The sequence below is a fragment of the Notechis scutatus genome, chromosome 6 (genome assembly GCF_049901735.1).
Source record: "Notechis scutatus isolate UNSWTSFEM ecotype Mainland chromosome 6, rNotScu1.2, whole genome shotgun sequence".
Taxonomy (NCBI): domain Eukaryota; kingdom Metazoa; phylum Chordata; class Lepidosauria; order Squamata; family Elapidae; genus Notechis; species Notechis scutatus.
The window spans coordinates 40,833,826-40,858,176 of NC_142014.1; the positions used below are offsets into that span (position 1 = coordinate 40,833,826).

The following is a 24,351-nucleotide window of genomic DNA, read 5'->3' on the forward strand; positions in this document are numbered from 1 at the left end:
TATGCAGATTCATCATTGTCTCATATGAGATCAATCACTGTTGTATCATCTGCAAATGTCAGTATTTTAACAGATGAATCATTTGAGATGCAGTCATTGGTATATAGGGAGAAGAGAAGTGGAGAAAGCACACAGCCTTGGGGGGGGGGCTGTGCTAATTGTACAGGTATCAGATGTGATTCTGCCTAGTTTCACCTGCTGCTTCCTGTCTGTTAGGAACCTTATGATCCACTTAGAAGTGTGTTCAGGTACTGCTAGGTGATTTAGTTTAGTTAGGATAATTTCTGAAATGATGGTATTGAATGCTGAACTACAAAGAGGACCCTTGTGTAGGTATTTGGATATTCAAGGTTTTGTAGGATGTAGTGCAGAGCCATATTAACAGCATCATCTGTTGATCTATTTGTTTGGTATGCAAATTGCATGGGGTCTAACAGCAGATCCATGATGGTTTTCAGGTGGGACAGCACTAGCCTTTCAAAGGTTTTCATAACTACAGATGTTAGAGCAACTGAACTGTAGTCATTCAGTTCCTTGATGGAAGGCTTCTTTGGCACTGGGATGATAGTAGAGCGTTTGAAACAAGAAGGAGCATAGTACATCACTAGTGATTTATTGAAGATTCAGGTGAAGATGTGGGCCAATTGGTCAGCACAGACTTTTAAGCAAGAAGGAGTTATCTTGTCTGGCCCTGGTGTTTTTCCTGGCTTTTGTCTGAGAAATAGATCTTGCACTTCTTTTTTTGTGATCACCAGAGTTTGTGAACCCAATGGGTCGGGGTCAGTTGTGGGAGGTTGGGTTGTTGTTGGTGTGTTTGAGATATGGTCAATTGTAGGAGATTTGGCTGTTGGTGGTGTATTTGAAATGGGGGTTGTGGAGATAGGTGGCTGTAGTTTCCTTTGAAACCTGCAGTAAAACACATTCAGGTCATCTGCTAGTGTTGATTTCCTTCTGCCTGGGAAGGAGGTTTGCTGTAGCCAGTGATGTTTTTAAGAATTTTCCACATGTTTGCTGGATACTACAAAATATGTTACAATGCTATAGATTATTAATAGTGTAGTTTTATAATTCTTCTGATTGTACGATTGTTTGCTGTGGTTCAAGATTGTTATGTGCTCTAAATCAAGATTTCAATTTTTCCACTCTATGGAGTGCCATTTACTGAAACTAACTTCAGTGCCTCCTGATAACTCTTTTGCGCAAGACAAATACGATGCTAATGTGAATTTAAAAAAAATACTTAAAACCATCTAGTAGTCAGCCAATCAACAACTAATAAGGATGCATATATTTAAATGATAATTAGATAGAAGTACCAACATCTACCATTTCTTGTTCTGATCTATGCCAATAGAGTAAATAATGAATATAGTTATATCATATTTCTTCTTAAAATACTTTACATTTTTAATTATATCCTATGAGGGTGCTTAAAAAGCATGATCTTTTGCACTGTTTGTTATGTAACTAAAGAATTATTCCATATCATTATGATTAGTCTAACTCCATTAAATGTTGGAATGGCATTGATACCTTTGGATTAGGGCTACTGTATTCGGGCTCATAGATGAAAATATATATGAAAATTATTCATAAAAACACAGATTTCTATATTCTTGTTCCTATCTTATAATTGTTGAGATTTTGAGACTTAGTCCTAGCCCTAGTTCAGAGATTAATTTGTGTGTGTGTGTGTGTGTGTGTGTGTGTTTTGCCTTTTTTTATATGGCATGCTAGATGTTTGGGATTTTAAAAATAATAATAATACCAAACACAAACACAAGAAAATATATAATTCCTTTTCTATATAATACAGTATTCTGATTCTTGCACATATAGATGTATACAGATTTTATTTACTAAAGCCAAATTAAACATTTCCCTATTTATCCACTACCCCATCATCTACCCAATCCCCTTATGTTTCCACTTCTTGACTTATTGATGGGGAATTGTTGATCCAGTAACTTGGTCCTATTTTACCATTGATACATGGATTCTTGGAAATCTGCCAGTATTCATATTCATCATTCACATTTTACATGTGAAACTGCTGCCTGAATGTGGTTTTGCTATTATGGTAGAATGAGGTCTGAGATTCTTTATCCCAATTAAATTAGAAATGAAGTAATGGTTATTAAAGTGTCCAGACAATGGATCTTATTAATGATGGGCTTCCATCCCCTTTTGTAAAAACACATAATCTGCCAGTGGAATTATTAAACCTAATGTCCCATGACAATAGCTGAAGCTTTTAAAAGCAACAATGTGTCAATAAAATCATGGCTTATTGTAAATTCACAAAAGCTACACCTATTGGTGGATTTTATTTTATTTTCTGTGAAAAAATCTAGAATGAAGAGCTAAAGCAGTGGCGTTGGAATGGTAGTAAGGATAAACAGGTGTATTCATATTTTCACATGGGAAATATTAAAGGTTACAGAAATTGGAGTGTATGTTTCAATTAATTTCTACAGAAATTAAAGTACTATTTTACTTCAAAAACTAGAATTCTGGGAACTGATATCCTGAAATTCTTGTGTATTCTAAAATCTTTTGTGGGATACTAGATGCAGACGTTTATTACAGATCAGTGACAGTTTTCTTTGATACATTTAGTTCATACATTTTTAAACCTACTTCAATAGTCAAAATATACTATAAAATTGATTTTAATTCTTCCAGCATATGGACCAGTTTTTGACTTTGCTGCCATTAATAAAACACTAACAATTGATATATAGATTAAACCATCAAGTGAGCCTAAAATGAGTACCGTATTTTTGGAGTAAAAGACTCACTTTCCCCCTCTCCCCCCAAAAAGTGGATGAAAATGTACGTGTATCTTAAACAGCGAATGTTGCTGAAGCCCACCCACCGGCCTCTGCCTCCCAGCAATTTGCCTCCTTGTAGCAAACAGCAAAGAGCCTGGTCAGCTTCAGCCCAGCCTGATTAGCAGAAGCAGCTGATTGTCAGTTGGATTAGTCTCCTGACGACCAGTTGTTTCAGGGTGCAAGGATTGCCATCGCCTATTGCCACCTCCGTGCACCCCATTTTCAGCCTCTGCATCCCATTTTTGGCCTCCGTGTGCCCCATTTTCTGCCCGTTCCGATCCCCGCCGCCCAGAGTGGACTGAAAATGAGGCGCAGGGAGGCCGAAAATGGGATGTGGAGGCCAAAAATGGGGCATGTGGAGGTGGCAATAGATGATGGCGAACCCTGCAGCTTGAAACAGCTGGTCGTGGGAAGCCAATCTTACCAACAGTCAGCTGCTTGTGCTAATCAGGCTGTGCTGAAGCTGACCATGCTCTTTGCTGTTTGCTACAAAGGAGGCAAATTGCTGGGAGGCAGAGGCAGATTTTTTTGTTTTCCTCTCCGAAAGCTAGGGGCGTCTTATACTCTGAACAATACCGTACTATGAAAAAGGAAGAAAAAATCACAAGATGAACAGACTTGCCAGAATAAAAATATTTTTTTCTAAAATAGCCAAAAATGTAGGCTTCATGATTTCCATTTAAAAGGAAATTCTAATAGGAGATACAAAGCAGAAAGGAAAATGACAGATGATAATCTTACGATCTGTATCAACCTTTCTCACCTGGGGTTTTCTGTGAAACATTGTTTTTTATTATTATTATTATTATTATTATTATTATTATTATTATTATTATTATTATTTATTTATTTCACATGCCTTGCAGTGCTAGTGATGGGAATATTTCAGTTATGACTAAACTGCCAGCCTGCCATTTTGCTCTTCTTGTTAATACTCAAAATATGGATTAGGTTAGAAGTAATTTTTAATGTGAAGCTTTCATATTTCATACTATATGATCCCTATGATCTCAGCATTTCAAGAATTCCTTTAGCATAAAAAGGTGAAGAAAGACTAGTTCCTAGCGTTAGAACCCATAATTTACACTAGATCTTAATTTAGATGATTGGGAGATTGTGTAAAATCAATCTTCTCCAGCCTGGCAGCTAGTAAAAGACTTCTGTACAAGTGATTTGCTCAAACACTTAAAGAGCGAAAAGTGGTATTATGAAAATGGGGGAAAACTTAGTTTTTATCATACTTTGAAAGAGTTTTTCTTTTACCATCTAAATGAGATCTGATAGAATGCCACTGCATATTTTATAATCTTCAAATAATCATCTTTTAAATCATGGGTAACAAAAGCTATTAAATTCTGCAGCAATATCACTTATAAATTATTACCTGGAAATTAGATTGTACACATTTAAAAATGTTTATCTTTTAAAAGATATAGAGAGCCATGAGAAAAGACAATAGAAAAAAAATGAAAACAAGATGTCTATATTCTACATTTGCCTTTGTCAAAACACAGACACCAAATTAATTTGTTAACAAAATCCTTTAATATGTAAAATATTTCATCAAAGAATTGAAATAGTATCCCATTTGAAGACTGCAAATCTGCAAAGTCAAGAAAGCAATCAAGGTGTTGCAAAAGTTAACACATCCATTTTTTATATCTTTTATTGTGAAATTAATGCTTTCTCTGAAATTTTACTTGAATTTTCATCAGTAAATTAATAAACTATAAAGGAGAGCAAATGCAGAGTAGAAGTTGCTAACTGTTCTTTGGCAGAACCCACATTCTCTGATGAGTAAGTTGCCCTAGATGAGGAGGAGACTAAATCCACTAATAGAATAGAATAGAATAGAATTCTTTATTGGCCACTTGTCTTGGTGCATATGCTCTCAGTGTACATAAAAGAAAAGATACATTCATCAAGAATCATCAGATACAATACTTAATAATAGTCATAGAGTACAATAAGCAATCAAATCATGCTAGGAAACAGTCAATGTAAATCGTAAGGATACAAGCGACAAGTTACATTCATACAGTCACAAGTGGAAGGTGATGGGTGATAAGGAGTGATGAGAACATTAATAGTAATAGTAATGCAGACTTTGTAAAAAATTGGAGAGTATTAAGGGAATTATTTGTTTAGCAGAGAGATAGCATTCTGGAAAAAAAATGTCCTTGTGTCTAGTTATTCTGGTGTGCAGTGCTCTAAAGCATTGTTTTGAACATAGGAGTTGAAACAGTTTATGTCCAGGATGTGAGGGGTCTGTAAATATTTTCACAGCCCTCTTTTTGAATCATGCACTATACAGGTCCTCGATGGAAGGCAGGTTGGTAGTAATTGTTTTTTCTGCAGTCCTAATTATCCTCTGAAGTCTGTATCTGTCCTGTTGGGTTGCAGAACCAAACCAGACAGTTATAGAAGTGCAGATGATAGACTCAATAATTCCTAAGTAGAACTGTATCAGCAGTTCCTTGGGCAGTTTGAGCTTTCTGAGTTGGCGCAGAAAGAACATTCTTTGTTCTGCTTTTTTGATGACGTTTTTGATGTTAGGTGACAATTTTAGATCTTGTGATATGATAGAACCTAGAAATTTGAAGGTCTCTACTGTTGATACTGTGTTGTCTAGTATTGTAAGAGGTGGTAGTATGGGATGGTTTCTCTTAAAGTCTACCACCATTTCTCAGGTTTTGAGTGTGTTCAGTTCCAGATTGTTCCGGTTGCACCACAAGGCAAGTTGTATAACCTCCCATCTGTATGCAGATTCGTCATTGTCTCGAATGAGACCAATCACTGTTGTATCATCTGCAGACTTCAGTATTTTAACAGATGAATCATTTGAGATGCAGCCATTGGTATATAGGGAGAAGAGAAGCGGAGAAAGCACACAGCCTTGGGGGAGGGTGGCTGTGCTAATTATACAGGTATCAGATATGATTCTACCTAGCTTCACCCGCTGCTTCCTGTCTCTTAGCAGAAGAGAGTCAGACATGACCTTTTTCTACCATCACTTCCTTTCTCACCTCCTCCTTACCAAAAAGTATGCTATGTAAGGGATAAGTCAGTCTTGCATTAAGACCAAACTGATACAGCAGCCTTCTAAATTTTGGCTAAAGATTACATAAAATGTACTCAATAAACATTCTTCACTGTAGTATATGCTTATCACTGTACAGATGCACAACTTTCTTTTATTTAATTAACTTACTCAGTTGTTAATGGTGTACTCCCTACATGTTATATTATTTATAACTCTCTTCATTTCTTAAACTTGAGAGTAAGCCAAGAACAATAGTGGACTTTTAGTAACTAGACTTAAAAACACAACATGAAGACTGGAGATATTGATGCCCAGAACTTCTTTGAAACAGTTTTGAATGCACCAGGTCAATTGCAATTCCGTTTTTTCCTCTTCTGTTGCTTTGTGTATTCATATAAGCAGTGAAATTAAATGAGCTATAGTATGTCTTTCCAGGTTTCCTGAGCCCATTCTAATCACACTCTTCAAGATAAGAAGAGTCAATTACAGTGTGAACCCTACATATTTTGCTACAGATCAGTAAATGGTGACCCATCAAGTCAAGCTTTATAATAATGTGAGTGGTACAAAATTGGCTTTAAAAAAAGATTTCATTTTAGATAGGAAGTTACGGCAATCATACATAGCTTTAAAACCTTGCAGACTACTTTTCTCATATGATATTAGTCCTAAAATTTGAGGTAATGACAATTATGGATTTGAAAATAGTTGACTGAAGCTTTTGTCTATTTCTTAGTACTTTATTATCCTTATGACCTTTATTCAATAAATGATTTGTGCTGTTTTACTGCCCACATAGTTTTACATAAGCAGACATATTCTTTATTCCAGTTTAAGCATGTATTTCTTTATCAACTATTGCTGTCCTGCACAATTTTGATTTAGTCTCTGATTTCTGAAATTAAGAATTCAGCTAGATATCAGCAAAAATCTATCCATTTTTGTCCAGATTTTACAGTACAGAAATGATAAGTGTATTTACTCTCTTTTACTCCTTAACTCACAAGGAATCAAAAACTGACCAGAAAAGGCCACTATCCAGTGACAATTTTTCCAGGAGTAACCAGGCTTGACTTCATGTTGACTCAGGAGCATCAACAAAGATCATAGTTACAACTACAATGGCAACTGTTACCTCATTCACTATTCTACACACCATTCTTACATCATAATTCCTAATCAGATCAGTCTATATATGCCATCAACTATTTACTAATATAGTTTTACTATATCCTGTGGAGTTCTGCATATTATTCTCTCTCTCTCTCTCTCTCTCTCTCTCTCTCTTTCTTGCCATAGTTGTTAAGTGAATCATTGCAGTTACTAAGTTAGTAACATGGTTGTTAAATTAATCTGGCTTCCCCACTGACATTGCTTGTCAAAAGATTGCAAGAGGTTATCACATGACCCAGGACAATGCAACCATCATAAATATGAGTCAGCTGCTAAGCATCTGAATTTTGATCATGTGACCATAGGAATGCTTCAACTGTCATAAGTGTGAAATACGGTCATAACTCACTTTTTTCAATGCCATATATAGGACTACCTATATACGGAAGCTGCAGAGGGCAGCCATGTGATATAGTTTCTATATGCTCTCAAGAAGTGTTTGGACACCCAGTCTAAAGTAAGCCTAGTAATTTCTTCAAGAAATACACACTCAGAATTTTATCTTACAGTTGCTGCCCATGCCCTGTTCATTGAAATATGTATTAGAATTTACCATTACATCTGTGTTTGTATAAATATTCTTAAAGAAGGAATCTTAGATTCTAGTCTAAAAGTAGCAACCTTAAAAATGACAAGAGACCAAAAGAGTAGCTATAACCACTTTTGTAAAAAAGACTTGTTTACTACAAACAAGTGAGAGTCCTTGAAAGCCAGTGATTAACAAGTTAATTAAAGAAGGAAAGACAATGCAAATAAATAAATTATCTCTCATATCAGGCATTGATCATAGAAGAGAAGAGCCAAATATGAAATCTCATTTATTTCAGTGTCTGTTTTGGCTGTTATATACTGAATCCAATTCTCTTGTATATTTGCACTTGAAAGGTTACATAAGCAAGATACTATCTCAAACCTGCATACTGAAATGTCAAATAAGATTCAATATTTGCTGTTTTAATCTGGACAACAGAAGTTGCTATTTTGCTCTGCTGTCACTGCCAGCAGAGCAAAATGTGGCTTCAAAGCATTTCAGTTCAACTGAGCACAGATGAGGAAGGACCCTATTCAGATCATCCGTCTTTTATTTGCTCATCATGAAGCATACCCAGGAATGAAGCACAGAAAGCCGGTGCATGCAGTCACTAAGTGCTAGTTTAAGATCGGCTTAAATGTGTCTTTTGCTCTAATGTTCACTAAATAACCTCAAGAAGGTCATGAAAATAAAAAATAGAAAGCAGCAACAATAAACCCTGAACTCCTTCAGATTAAAAAATGACAGGAATAAATAGGCGCCAAGATACTTAGCAGGACTGTCATTGTGATATTTTTTGGTGTTTTCTTTTCTTTGTGTAGCTGAAATGCAGCAATTGCTACTGCAGTTTTGTAAAAGCGAAGAGGACAGATAGCAAGGAAAACAAAATAAAAGCACTTTCACGCTGGCAAGGGAAATACATTTCTCTTTCTAGAAGAATTTGACTTTTTAAAAAATAATAGCAGACAGTAGTTAGATTTTGAATCCAATGTTTTTCTTCTAACCTAAAAAAAGCTTGATTTTTATTTCATGATTTTTGAGTATTCCATTTCAAATACAATTTTAATTTCTCAATTTGCATGAATCTGCCTGCAGTCTTATTCTAAGGCTATATGCATGGTTGGTATGAGCCAGTTTGGGGGTTGCATTGGGCTCCCAAATTCATTGAAACAGTTTGATAATTATATAATTGACAAGGAGATAGGTTCGGTCCTTTTATGGCTTGTAATTAGTCTAAATATAAATTTCATTGTCCTACAAATAGATGTTCCTGGTTTTTTTAAAGATTTTATTATTTCGTTCTGCAAAATGAATATACATAAATAACCTCCTCCCCCTGTTGTTAAAAGGTATAAAAACAAGAAAAAAAAGTTGCTAATTCCCATCAAGCATAAATGTGCTTCAGAGGCATAATATATCAAATGCTGGTGAGAGGGTTGATTCCAGGCATGTCTTTAATCGTATGCGCAACATAATAATGAAAACTGACAGCACTAACAATGTGTACTGTGTTATGTTTCGGGCATGTCACATACATTTTGAGGGAGAAATTTTGTCACATCTACTAATGTCATGGAGATGGTTATCTAGTCATGTTTTGTAAACCCATCCATATTCCACATGAAAAACAAATTGCAGTTAGAACATTTTTGCATTTTGCTAGGGCTTGTTTGAAATACGAGATATTCTCACAATAACACTGTTTTCAAAAGGATCTTTGAATCCATACAAATCAATACAGCTATGCTTCTTAGAATAGCTTTCCAGCTGACTGTCCCACAGCTTCAAATGACCATCTTGCATGAGTTCAAGCTTACTCTTCAAGTACTTGTTACCATATGTGTACCCAAATTGGGTTACATGCTTTTGAGCTCCAGAGAATATTTATCATGTTCTCAAAATGACAGACATTTATATTTAAGCCAAGTTTTGGCCTATTTTTCTATTACCAAATAACACAATATGAAGAAGAATTAAATGATGCAAAGTGAATGGTTAAGCCTTGTTTGTCTGAATATTGCTTAAACAGTTTAACTTCATGAAAAGATAAATAACCTGTCTTTGTTTTCCTCTAAGGTTAGTATTGATAATCGTCTTTTGGCATACAATGCTGCCTACTGACTAAAGTAATGGTAATGCCTGGCTGATAGACAGATGTAAGAAGGGGCCATTGGGGCAACCCTGGCAAGAGTAACTCATTAATTAACTCTTTGAGTGGTAAAGAAATATAAAATGAGCATGACAAATTGAGCCAGGTGCAGGGGAAGTTATTATTTATTGCTTCTATTTTTAAATAAACAGCTGTGTTTAGTGGAATATGCAAAGTGGAAAGATTCAGAAATTCTATCTTATATCAAACAACTTTTAATGTCTTCCTCTGATACAATTCTGCATTGCTCTTTTCTAAAGACAATCAGCATTATAAGCACCCCTTCTTTTAATAAGATTTATGTCTATGGAGCAAATTGATTGCAAATTGGCATGGCATTTTTGTTTCCACCCATTTTTTGCTTGTTATACCCATAAAATAAATTGCAGTGTGAACATTAACCTTTTTTAAGGTGATGGATGATGAAATGCTTTATATATCTGTTCCCCACACTAACCTCCAATTCAGGTTGTTCCCCTTTACTTTTTTAACTATTGGTTTATTGATCAGCATTTTTTTCTTCATTTTTGTACTTCATCTCCATCACTTTTCCTTTTTGTAATTCTGGGACAGAGGATCCTTTCAAACATGTAAGTGTTCTTTTACATTTCTGAGGTCCCTATCATGTGTTCACCATTTTTTGTACTTCATCCTATCAATAAATGGTTAAGGGGTAAACCTCCCTACCTCACTTTTATTTCTAACTGTCTATATTTATCCTGTCTTTTAACTATATGAGCAATTAACTGATACAACATTTACATCAGACTGAAGATAAGGGGGAAGCATTAATTACTAAACATATATATGAAACTCTTCTGTGATCAGTAGGCATCTACTTCCTGTAAGATGTAAAGGATTCTCAGTTTAGGATAAGATTCTAGGATGACTTCATGGACAAATCAAAAGTATATTAGTACTCTCAATATTTTGCTAAATATTAGCAAAGTTGAATCTTTAATTTACATTATTTGATTTAGTTGTACCAAACAATTATTTAAAGATTTATAATCGACTACAAGCCCCCATTCTGAGAAACTTTAAATCTGCCCCATGACATAGAAAAGAGCTGTCTAGATAGAAGAGGGCTAGAACAAAGGTATCAAAAACTAACCTTGACACTCATGAGTGCAGTATGGAGCTTATTTAAGAGTATGAGTAATGGCCGTAGATACAGAGAAATAGTAATGTTTTTCTGTGGGCATGATGCATCTGAAGCTGACCTATTTAGAATGAGAAAATTAGCATGTGTTCTCAACCTCTTAATTTGAAATTGGAATATTCCACATATAGTGCTTTTAAGAGTTATTTGCCAATACATTCCTTATATTTAAGCTGAATTTGATGTTTGATTCAGAATCATATTTGATAAAACTAGAATAGTTTCCTTTTATAACTGCTGAGGATTCCTGGGAGCAGTTGTTCTACCATCTGTCCTCTTGATTCTCCTGACATAGTTTAAATTCCCCTGCCGGGAGGCACTGAGATTAGTTGATAAATATTATTAATTCCTCCCTGAGCAAGGGGAAGCTGACTTCCTGCATAAAGGGATCTTTATGAGGCTACTTCTTTAAGAAACCCTTTCTTGTTCCCTCAAAAATAGTTGCAGGCTATTTTCTAAATTTTTGTAACTGGTCAAGGTAATTGAGAAGACTTTGGTCTCCTAGTTTCAGGAAATCTTACATGAAATTTATAATATACATTTGAGACATTTCAAAACTAGAGCCAGGGAAGGCTATAAAGAATTGATACTTCCTCAGCCGGACAGATAAATAGTTTTCATCTGGAAAGAGATTGATGAAGTGTGATTCTGCTGGTTCTGGAGATCTTTGAATATGGTATTGTGGACTCTCTGACAGTTTTGAGAGTTGGAAGCATTGCTGTATCTGGAAAATTCCAGAAGGTGTTTTGCATAAGGACTATCACTCTACAAAAGAAAATCTGATTTCTGGGATCTCTCAAGGATCCATTCTTGTCACCAATGTGTTTAATGTAGGCATGTTAAAACTTTAGGGACAGATCACCAGGAAATGTTATGTTACAATTCCTAAGTTAGCAGAAATTAACATGTGGTACAAAGTTGAAGATGGTATTTTTCTGAGAATTTGAATGTGTATTTACTAATTATGTGCAATTGTTTACAAATTCAAAATAAGAAAATGTGAATGTTGCTGTAATTGAAAGATTTTGACACCCTTTCAGGTACACTTTGTAATCTCTGGATGAAATAACAGCTTCCTAGCATTTCCTGTAGCCAGATAGAATTTTTATTCTCATTTTTGACATTTTCTCCCTCTTCAGCTCAGATATAGTCATAGGTTTACTTGCATGTATAACATTATTAAAATCTCCCCTCTCTTCTTTTTATTAATATTCAAACTTGGAAATGGATATCAATCCCAAAATTTCATTTTTCTTTTCTCTATGGCCTTTGGATTTGATTTGGAGGTATTTTGGGGATTGTTTTGATTAAAACTGTGTCCCAATATGCAAAAAGATTTCATGTTTAACTTTTGTAGAAAGTGGACTACTGGTAGTTGTAAAACTGATTTGCATGATAAGTACTCAGAATTTAAAACTGCCGGTAGTTGTAAAACTGAATTATGTAATAGATTTCACTCAGAAATCTCAATTGGTAGAAAATATGGCAACCCAGTTGATCTGTAAGATTCTATACAGTAGAGATTTTGAAATCCATCTGCTAATATGTTTCCAGAAGGTACAAAATAAAATCAGTTATACAAGATAAACAATCTACAGTCATACTTGTAATGTTTTGCTATCAACAATATGTAAGTTCTGGAAGCTGTAAGAGCACACTTTACAACAGGAAAAGTTATGTGGTACACAGTTTTTGTGCCATTATGTCAACTAGTGAGTGACAAATGAACACTGGAACTCACCCAGCTTTTTTTATTCAGTCTGATATATATCCCTAATCAGAGGTGGTATTCAGCCAGTTCTGACAGGTTCTGGAGAACCGGTAGCGGAAATTTTGAATAGTTCAGAGAACCAGTAAATACCACCTCTGGTTGGCCCCACCCCCATCTATCTGCTGCCTCCCGAGTCCCAGCTGATCGGAGTCCCAGCTGATCAACGGGGTTTGGTTTTGTTGCCCTGCGCAGGAGAACAGAGCTGGAAAGCAGGTTAGTGGGGTAGAAATGGGGATTTTACAGTATCCTTACCTTACCATGCCCACCAAGCCACACCACATCCACCTAACTACACCATGCCCACCAAGCCATGCCCACAGAACCGATAGTAAAAAAAAAATTGAATACCACCACTGGCCCTAATGTGATGCACCAAGGGTAGGTTGGACTGACAAATGGAACACGTAAGCCTAGGATTCCTCCTGGTTCTTATTACTGGTTTAGAATTATTATTTTCGAATAGCACAATTTCTATGGAAATGAAGCAGAATTTGAAAGGGTTAACTGTTATTCAAGTGCCTTTCCAACATCTTTATGCAAAAGCATTTAAGTGACATTATAGTGGATGCAGTTTACTTGGACATTCTAAATGAATCATAAGAGTGTGTTCTTTGTGATGGCTTGATTATCTGTAATGTTCTGCAGGGCTTTTCAATAATATGCTAATCATAATTAAATCCAAGGTGCTCAGAAGTTTGAAATATCAAGATTGCAACGCTTGATTGTTACCCATTTCACTCAAATAAGAAATAACTACTAAACAAAAAAAACCTTCCCCTTTTCTCCCAGTTTTAGAGGCAGACTTCTGGCCTTTCCAGTATTTTTTTATGGATCTGCAATGCCATCCAGTGGTTAGTCTGACTAATGTATCATTTGTGCATTCATTTTCTATCCATTCAAATGTCTCCATTTTATTTAAGAGTTAATAATGGCAGTATATTGGGATTTAATCTCCTGTAGTTTCCATAGACATTCTACTTCCAAAAGCAAAGCAGTAACTATTGAGTTGATCCCAGGGCAGCTATTTATGCAACATGTACATAGTTTAGTAATCCCAGCTATTGGTTGCATCTAGTGATTTTTAAACAAATATTGTAGAAAATATGCAGAGCATAAAAGGAAGTGATTTTACTTACTGAATTTAAATGAACTGGTATGTTTCCTCTAGGAAAAGCAGAAATATAATATTGAAGGCCATAGCTACTACAAAAGTTGAAAATTATGCAGGTAGCCTTCATTAAGGCATAAATAAAACATAGCTAGAATAACTTTGCCTTCATATACCACTTTGGCTTTTAAATAACCAGATGGACTGCTCAGTTTGAACTACTTACTATCTCAGTAATTAGAGAGCTGAATGAAGATGGAACACAAATGGCCCCAAAGTAGTGTTTGTAGAAAATATATTATTTCATACTCTGAATCAGTCTGGCAAGGAGTTTGCGGGGAGGGGGGTGCAGAGAGAAAATCTGTGAAGTCTATCTAATATGCTTAGTCACATACCAGTTCACAGATACAACAAAGGTATGTTTGCAGACATCAAGGAATTCTCTTTAAACTTTCTATTAATATTTTATTTTCTATTGACTTAAAAGATATAATAATATCTTTGAGGTCACCCAATGGCATAGGGTATCATATCATCAGTACTCTGATGATGATCAGCTGTACATCTTTACCCTGGTGATGTTGTGCTGCTGTCCAGGTATCTGTATATTGACAAAACAAATGGCTCTGGGTTTTTGGCTCTCCGAGATTTTGTTAATTTTTATCTTTAACTCTTGATGGGATCACACTCTCCCAGACCTGGTCCACACCTTATGGCTCCTGCTTGATCCATATGTGCACCAATTGCACACTTTCAAGGACTGGGATACATGGTCATTCATGTCTTGGTCACTTCCAATCTGCATGATGGCAATGTGCTTTACATGGGGCTGTTCTTTAGAATATCTTAAGACAACTAGGTACAACTGGTCCAGAATGCAGCAGCATGCACACTACTGGATGTTCATAGGTCACATGTCACACCTCTGCTCTGCAAACAGCATTTGTTTCCAGTTTCAGAAGGTCATCATCACTAAGCTTTTTCCAAGTCACTGGAATAGGGTAGGGTAGGGTAGGATAGGATAGGATGGGATAGGATAGGAAGAATGGAATTAGAATAATTGGAGTTTGCAGTGGGGCATCTTAAGATGATTAAGGCATAGATTTTTTGTTTTGTTTTATAGTTACTGGCAATTATATCATTGCTCCCCCTTATTTTCTCTCTTTGTGGATTCTTATTTTTTAAACCCATTTAAATGAGTTGTACGTTAGACGAGCCGATTTCTGGTCACCAAATAAGATTGTTGCCTCAGTCCTTTCTTCTCTCTACACTTGGGCATTATCCCAGATTTGCTCTGGAGACTCCCCCAAGCCTTGAAACAGATGTACAGCTGTGCAGACGATGGAGAGAAGAGGAGAAATGTGTTCTGCTAATTTTCAGTCAATAGATTGGCATTACTAAATTCTGCATGGAAATTTGTTATGGCTGATTTATTATGTATCTATTTTAACAATTTTGGATCAAGCAATAAAAATTATAAAAGAATTGCCTTTTCTTGAAGAATGTTTCTTCTTGCTTCTTGTTTCAACATTTTAGTATGTCTCCAGTACTTCTTCTTTATGCACTATATATGTATAATTTTATACATTAAAATTGCTCATTTATTACACATATAGTAATTAGTTTTCTGAATTTTCAGCAAATTTTATTTTTCCATTATTAAGATAATATCTGTAGTAAACCAAAGCAATGATCACAAAATGTAATCATCCATGACATTATGAAAAGCAACTTGGGAATAGCAAGATGAAAACAAAATATTTAATTTCTTTTTTCTATAAATATCTAATCTAGATATCTAATAATATCATTTTTATATATTTAAGAGCTTAGACATTTTTAAAGATATGGATAATAAATACAGTACATGGATTTTCTTTTCATTTTTATTAAAGAGCCATGGTGATGCAGTGGTGTTCTGACCCACGCCCTTTTCCAACAAATCAAACACAATCCAAAAGGAACAGAAACCTTTTAATGCTTCTGCAAAATAATTAGCTGTGATAAGCACAAGCCTTGCCAAACTGTGCGAGACTGCCAAAAGATAACAGGCAAGAAATAATTTGCAATACAAGAATCTTCAAATATAAACTCAGGATATTGGAATGTCCACGAGGCTGGAGTTTCAAAACGTCTTTGCCTTCTGCAAAGAACATTCGTTTCACAGCTGGCTTTTATCTTCTTGAAGGAGGGGCCATCACCTGGAAGCCTTACTCCCGAGTAGCCTGTGCTGTTGTAGCTGCTCTTTCCTGCAAGCAATCTGCGTGCACGCACACTTGGCACAGGCTTCTCAGGAACCTCCTCATAGCTGCTACCAGCCCCCACAATCTCTGAAGGCAGAAATCCACTCCCTAATGGTCCTGGCCCCTCATCTGAGTCCTTGCTGTCTTCAGCCATCCACACCTGCTGCCAGCTAACCACAACAAGACTAATTCTGCTGACTGCCAGAAGTTCGATCCTGACTAGTTCAAAGTTGACTCAGCTTTCCATCCTTCCTAGGTCAGTAAATGAGGACCCAGATTGTTGGGAACAATATGTTAACTTTGTAAACCTCTTAGAAAGGATTTGAAGCTCTATGAAGTGGTATATAAGTAAGTCTAAGTGCTGTTGCTATTGCTATTTTTCTCTTGGCATTCTGTTGCTTTTTCAAGTTTTTATTATCTTTTTAGATTTCCAAATTTTTACCTTCTTTGCATGTCCTTTGGAACAAGGCTAGAAAGAGATCTCAGGATTCTCATACATTCCCATTATTGAAATTAATTTAAGCAGTTTTTTCCTAACTGTAATCTTGGCCAGAACTCCCAACTTAGCAGTTAAATGTAAGTATTAAATGCATTTACTGAATATTAATGTATCCAGCAAAGCACCACATAAAGTCAAATAAACACCACAGGGCAATTTATTCAAACTGATAACAAACTAACATAATTTTTGCTAAGCATAAGATAAGTTGTTCTCATACTGATGTCACATTTATGTAATCAAGCTGCAGCAATGCTTTGGAATAATTTAAAAGTAATAATGGTAATGATTATCATTGATTACATATGAAAAATCATTTCCCTTTCTAACCAACTGAAGCTATACACACAGAGACACAGAAATACAGAGTCAAAAAAGAATTAGTAGCAAAGTAACTGTCAATAGTTTATTAAAAAGAGAAAAAGAAACATATTCTAAAAGTGTAATTAATTGAAAGGATTAATAAAGAATAAAAAGACAGTGAATAAAAGATAAATGTCTCTCCCAGAGAAAATATATCCTAGTATATCTGTTTCATCCATATAAAATCCATACTTTTTTTTAAAGGAAAACAAAATGTTATACTTTTAAACTTTTAAATTTAAACTCAAATGCCCTCAAGGGACAGAGAAAACAGATATAACTGCCAAGAACAAAAGGGCACAACCTTTAACTGGAGTGCAAAAGAAAGATAACAAGCAGTTGACAATGTTTAATAAAAAGGAATCAGGACACCCAGCAAAAATGATAGGCATTCGGCTGGAAAAAGGAGCTAAATACAAAGCAGATCGTAGAACCATATCAACTTCAGTAGTGACAGGGTCACAAGCAGATTAGATCGGTAGACTTCCATTTGGAGAGGCCACTATCAAGGCGACCTCTTAAACACAGTTATGTTCATCAGAAGTGAATCATAAATCAGATGACTAACACTATGAATGTTAGAAATTATGGAACATTAATCCAAATTGAACATCATATATGCTACAAAGAATGCATGACAAGTGCAGTTAAACTGATTCTTTTTACCAAAATTTATATTTTTTTTATGAATGATAAAAGCTTCAAGCTTTGGGTGAAAATTCATCCTATGTAAAATTCTATTGTTGATTTTCTTTGTACTATGTTCAAAGAGAATATTAAAATATTTTGGACAATTGTGGTACTCATCCTACTAGAGAACAGACACAAAAGAGCCAGCCTCTTTGGTGTTCTTTGGTGTTCTTATCATTCTACACTTTACACTTTTGGGATTGCGTGAAAAGACTTAAAAACCATACTATATCTAATGATTAATTAATTTAATTAAACACTTCAGCCTGTTCAATATCACTATAATATTAGTTTTACTCATACTAGTCAGATTGGCTTTATTTAAAACAAGTATGCTGGGAACTGTAGGTGAAACCATGTCTAAGTTATAGTCATTCTGTGTTAAGTAATTAATCCATTACCCTAATTCCATACCTGATTTCACTTTGGCCTGCTCTTGTGAACATAAAACCACAGTGATAGATTTTTCAACTGGCTAAACAGTTCATATAATGATTTATGATTTATATGAAATTAAGAAAAATAGGAGACCTTGCCACACCAAAGTTTGTAAATGAAAGCATTTTTCTACACTTTTTAATATACCTTATACTTCTCTTGTACTTTTATCTATTTATTGAAATATCTAAAATTTAATGAAAGACACATGTCCTAGCATTTCAAAGAATCTTGCAGCAATGTCTTATGTTTTGTGTCATTCAAACTGGCATATTCTTACATTTTAATTAGTTTCGTTTACTTTATTGTCATTGCACCTCGTACAACAAAATCAAACACCATCTTCAGTGCACATCATGACCATGACCATGACCATGAAAATAAACACAAACACACATCCTTCACCCTTCACGCATTGAACTGGAAACCCCCAACACCACACCAACACATATATACAGCAGAATTCAAAAGAGCTACTGTCCTGGGATAGAAGCTGTTTTTCAGCCTATTTGTCCTTGTTTTTATTATTCTGTACCATCTGCCAGATAGTAATAGTTCAAAAAAAGGGTTCCCAGGATGAGATGGATCTTTGAGAATGTTTTGAACTTTCTTAAGGCAGCGGGAGCTATAAAGCTCTTCCAAAGAGGGGAGAGAGCAACCAATGATCTTCTGGGCAATGACATCAACCCTCTGGAATGCTTTCCTATCTGCCACTGTGCAATTGGCAAACCATATAGAGGTGCAGTATGTTAAAATGCTCTCTATGGTGCAGCGGTAGAAGGTCACCAGCAGTTTTTCATTCAGTTGTTGTTTCCTGAGAAGTCTCAGGTAGTATTATCTCTGCTGGGCCCTTTTGACCAGGGCTGTAATGTGACCGCCCCAGGTCAGGTCCTCTTTTAGGGTAACACCCAGAAACTTAAAACTGGCCACTTGCTCCACTCGGTCTCCATTGAGAAGCAAGGGCTGGAAGTCTGATCTGTTCCTTCTGTAATCCACTATAAGCTCCTTGGTCTTATTGGTGTTGAGGACCAAGTTATTGTCTCCATACCACGAAAGCAACCGGTCCACCTCATCTCAGTAGGCAGACTCATCCCCCCCGGAGATAAGTCCCACCACTGTTGTATCATCTGCAAATTTAGCAATAGTATTACGCTAGTGGTAAGGGATCCACTTACCCACTTACGCTAGTGGTAAGGGACTCAACACACAACTCTGTGGTGTACCAGTGTTCAGAATAAGGGCTGAAGAGGTATGATTACCTAATCTGACCCTCTGTGAGCGGCCAGACAGGAAATCCATAATCCAAAGGCAGATTGAATTAGAAAGCCCAAGGTCCAGAAGTTTAGACACTAGTCTATGTGGAAGAATTGTTTTAAACGCAGAACTAAAATCCACAAAAAGCATCTTCACATAGCCCCCCCACTGTTCTAGATGAGTCAGAGCAGTGTGAAGAGTGATGGCTATAGAGTCCTCTGTAGATCTATTTTTTCTGTATGCAACCTGGTGTTTATCAAATGTATGCGGAAGACAAGAAATGATGTGCCGGCAGACCAATTTCTCAAAGCACTTCATGATGATAGGAGTGAGTGCCACTGGTCTGTAATCATTGAGGTTACTGATAGGGAACTTCTTTGGCAGTGGAACAATGGTGGAAGCCTTCAAACAAGATGGAATAGTGGACTGGGATAAAGACCGATTGAAGATCCTAGTAAAGACTCCAGCCAACTGATCAGCACAGTCTTTAAGCAGTCAGCCAGAGATGTGGTCAGGACTGGCAGCCTTTCTAGGGTCCACAGCCCTCAGAATGCTCCTCACCTCATGTTCCTCCACAAGGAGGTGCCGGCTACAATTGGCTGGTAGTTGTTTTTTATCTGTCTCTGATGTCTCCACTTCAAAGCAAGCAAAGAAATGATTCAGTTCCTCTGCCAATGAAGCCTCCCCCTCAGTAGGGATGACATTGGTCGGTTATGGTTTTTAATTTGTTGAATCCCTCACCACACCTTCCTCATGTTATTGCTATAAAAATTATCCTCAATCTTCCTCTTACAATAAGTCTTGGCCTTCCAAATACCTTTTTTCAGATTAGCTCTGGCAACACTGTATCTTGCCCCATCACCGGACCTAAAGGCCTTGGTCCTGTCACGCAAGAGGCACTGGACTTCCTTGGTCATCCAGGGTTTCTGATTGGGATAGATCCTAATACATTTATCAACAGTGATAGTATCTGTGCAGTGTTTGATATAGCACAGAACAGTTGCAGTGTGCTCCTCTAGGTCAGGGTGGTAAAAGATGTCCCAATTTGTGTTCTCAAAACAATCCTGAAGTTGTTGGGAAGCATCTTCTGGCCAAGATTTTACTGTCTTTATTATAAGCAGAGCCCGTCTCCTAAGAGGAATGTATGCTGGTGCTAAAAGTAGTGACATATGGTTTGATTGTCCCAAATGTGGTAATTGTATAACCTTATAGCCATGTTTGATGTTGGTATATACTTTGTCCAATGTGTTTGCTCCTCTAGTAGCACACTTGCTGATAGAATTATCATTTTTATCTGGATTTTCAGTAGAAAAGAAAATCTACTCAAGCAATAAAACTTGGGAAACCATCCAGGAATAAGACAGTAGATAATTTAAAAACTAAAGTAATATTCACTAGAAGATAATTTGGTACTCCTCTGAGAGCATATAAAGCAAACTTTGGATACATTCTACCTTTATTGTGCATTCCATCAACATCTTCAGATAACTGAAAACATTTGCTTGGTTATTTCCTTTAGATGAGATTAGAATACTGTGTTGATGAACCATTTTAGTGACAAAAATTATGGGAAGTAATCATAATAAACAACGCTATTTTCTCAAGGCACTATCAAATCAACATAACAGTTTCCTGACCCTTTAAGTGTTATCCTTGGATTGCTGGTAGAGTTATAACATCAAGTTCCATACCCCTCTGTATTTGACAGTTGTCTCAGTGTTTTTATAAAAATATGCATCATTCAGTGTTTGGAGCCATGCACGTGTAACTTCAGTCACAGACAATTGCATTTAGATATGTTCAGGGCATACAATAACATTTGTTTGTTTGTTTGTTTGGTTGCTTCTAAAAATTATTTGATTTATATTCTGCCTTTGTTTTGTACAACTCTATACATAATATCATACATATTGTTCCCACCTCCTATATTCCACACATTGTTTCTTTAGTAGATAATCAAATATATGCTGAGACTTGATATGTAATCAGTCTACAACATGTTATTGGTTAGTTTCAATATGAATGTCCTCTTTAAAATTCTTTTATACTTGCAGTACTGCAAAAATAAACAGGTGAAAAAGAATACTCTCCCACTGTGATTTATTAGATAGTGCTTTGGGGATGCGACCCTTTTCAGTTTCATTCCCTATGACTTCACTACTGTTTATGGACTCATGGGACCTTTATACAGGATAAACAAATAATTAGACAAGCAATAATCAAGCTTTAATCATGGTTTTCAAGCAACAAGTGATAGAAAAAATGCTTTGTGTGTAAAAAAAGAAAAGAAAAGAAAAATATATTGCACTATACAGGTAGTCTTTGACTTATGACTGCTCATTTTATGACAACCTCAGCACAGGTGGATTACAGCCCATAAACCATCTCAATCCTGAGCTACAAATATTCTCCTTTATTGATAGTGGTGCTATACAGTAAGCAAATCAAAGAAAAGAAAAGTGGAGGGAGCAGATCTTCCAGGAAACACAGCATGCAAAGATGTACCAGTGAAAAAGAAAAAGTTACCCATCGCTCAAAAATTCATGAAAACAAAGTAACAAAAACTTAGTTATTCGTGTCTTTTTCTCCAATTGCACTTTTTACTTTTTTCAATCTACCATATGATTTTTAAATACATTAGAAATAATTGGCAGCACAGTGTTTATCTTTTAAATGAGTTATAAGCATGAAAATAGTGACTGTATAGCATTTATCATTTGATTCAGTTTGCCATTTGAACAGTGGTATTAAAGGAAATGCTTCGATGATCAAAATATGTTAGTATGTGCAATATTCATGATATTTAAAAAAAACATTTGGTTTGTTGTTTGTTGTTTACTGCACCCTCTGTTTGAGAAGGCTTATTTTATTCAACTTTAGTTATTGGGTTTTTAATAATTCATTTCCCAGTGGGAACCTATAAAACTTAGTTGTTTCTGGAAAAGTACAAACAATTTTATACCCAGAGCAATAATAAATTATCCTTATCTCTTAAATCCATTTTCTCTATAGTTTTCTGAAATAGAGATGATAGGAATTAGTCCTCAAAACAACATTATTTAAGAGACAGCCCAAGACTGAAATAGTCTTCTAAAACAAATGTTGAGCTATCCTCTGAGGAGTATTCAAGATGACTGTTATATAGTCCACATAAATGTACATTGTTTTATGCTAAGTCTGTGTAAAGATATCTCCCCAAAGCCCAAGAAAAAAGCATTAAGTCAAAAATACATTAATGTAGCTATGAATTTATTTCAACAGCCTGGAATTCTAATTTGGATGAAGCTAAACAACACACAGATGCAGTGATTTTAACACTATTAACAGTGAGGAAGGTCAATAATTTAACTGAATAATGTTGGAATCAAATGTCAGTGGAAGAAAATTTGTTTTTAATAAATATGACTCAAAAGTAAGATGGAAAAAAATTATTAAATAATGTCCAATTCTGCTGAAGTAGAGAGCACATTGGTTAAAGAGTTCAAGAGAGCGTGGAGGTGCTTTAATTATGCTGGTGTAATTGCTTTCTATTTTCATTTCTAGTGGTGCTGTGAAAATTTTCAATCCAACAGACATGTACAAATAATTATGCAAATGCACTGAAATGTTTGTATATATAGAACTGCTGTCACTTTACTTATCTATTCAAAAGGAAAGGGCAGAATTCAAAGTTTAAACAACAGATGCTAAGCCCATATTGAGGTATCCAACAGAAATAACTGTTTTGGACTCAGGAGACAGATATAAGAATAAGCAGTTTTTACCTGCTGAAAGAATCTTTTTCCCCCCATTAGTTTAATAAATATTGTATGAGCCAACATGAAGCAATGTACTAATGAAGTGATATTTATCCAGGAAGCAGGTGTACCAATTGGGGTTACTGTTGTCTAGTTTGCTATTGACCTACGATGAAGTTTAACCCTTTGAACATTTTTCTCTCTGCTTTGTTTTCAATCTCAGTTCCCTTGGGACTAAAATGGCAAAAGAAAGTCAACACCAGGCACTAGCAGCACTACCAGGTACCACTGTCGCTACTGCAATAGCAAATAATGCCACAGAACCAGGGATTCCTGGAGGAGGAAAAGGCAGTGCAAAAGAAGATGCATTTTCAAAGTTAAAGGAGAAATTTATGAATGAACTAACCAAAATTCCATGTAAGTAAACTTGCTATTGTTGTTATGGCTCTGTAACAATAATCTTTAAAACTGTATGCTTATTAACATTTACTAATTACACCAGAGCAATATAACATGCATGGGAATCCAAGCCTGAAAGTAAGAAATAATTTCAGAATCCAATGCAGACAAAATCCATAAGCACAATGAAGGTAAAGGAAACTTAATGCTAGATTGGCTCATGCTTAAATTTAACTATATCGCACTTTCTTTTTGACTAACTGTAAATACAATGGTTTATGTAGCAATACCAGAAAATAATTGAATAGTATATGTTAGATTTAGTGTTTATCTCCCCCCCACAAAACTCATCTATAGTCTTTACAAAAAGTAGTTATCTATAGCATAGAAAGTGTGATAGAAATATTAGATTAAATTATATTGTGTCTTTTAAAGTTGGCCCAGGACATAAGGCTCAGGTGACATGCTGGTTGGTTAATTCCTGTTGTAACCAATGGATCAGGCTTATTTGATTTCAAAAAGTAGAGCCTGCACTTGAAAAAAATATTAGGAAACAAAACAAAAAGTTTTATCCAGGACTATTATTTCATCAAGTATTTGCAAACGTGGGGCGTTTCTGGTTTTGCACCAAGTTCTGTGAGATTCCAAATCAAGATCAGTCTTAGCCATGGGAATTTCACTGCATAACATCAGATCACTCACTTTTTTCTCAACTTTCATAGAGTTCTCCACAGAATTGTTACGGGGAAAAATGGAAGAAAGAATATTATATATTGATCTACTTCTTCTAGAGAAAGGCCATGATACATAATAAAACAAAATATATACAACTGTAGAGATTCAGTAGATTTGAAACCATTCGCCAAAATATCCTTTATAAACTTCACACTTGGTTGATGCATGAATAGAAAATTGCCAAAACATCCCAACACTATAGGCTAAATTGGGATTGAAAA

At 35.6% G+C, this 24,351-nt stretch overlaps 1 protein-coding gene and 1 long non-coding RNA gene across 4 annotated transcripts in view; one reads left to right on the plus strand and one right to left on the minus strand.

Moving 5' to 3' along the window:
- Positions 1 to 24,351, plus strand: part of SYT1 (synaptotagmin 1) — a 235,727-nt gene that overhangs the window by 98,429 nt on the left and 112,947 nt on the right. For both annotated transcript variants that reach the window (XM_087968032.1, XM_026667697.2), the window contains one exon: positions 23,220 to 23,413. In XM_087968032.1, coding sequence (XP_087824158.1) covers positions 23,236 to 23,413 — 178 coding nt within the window. In that variant the 5' untranslated portion in view covers positions 23,220 to 23,235. The remainder of the gene's footprint in view (positions 1 to 23,219; positions 23,414 to 24,351) is intronic.
- Positions 1 to 24,351, minus strand: part of LOC148130184 (uncharacterized) — a 61,890-nt gene that overhangs the window by 28,732 nt on the left and 8,807 nt on the right. The gene's annotated exons all lie outside the window — the stretch shown is intronic.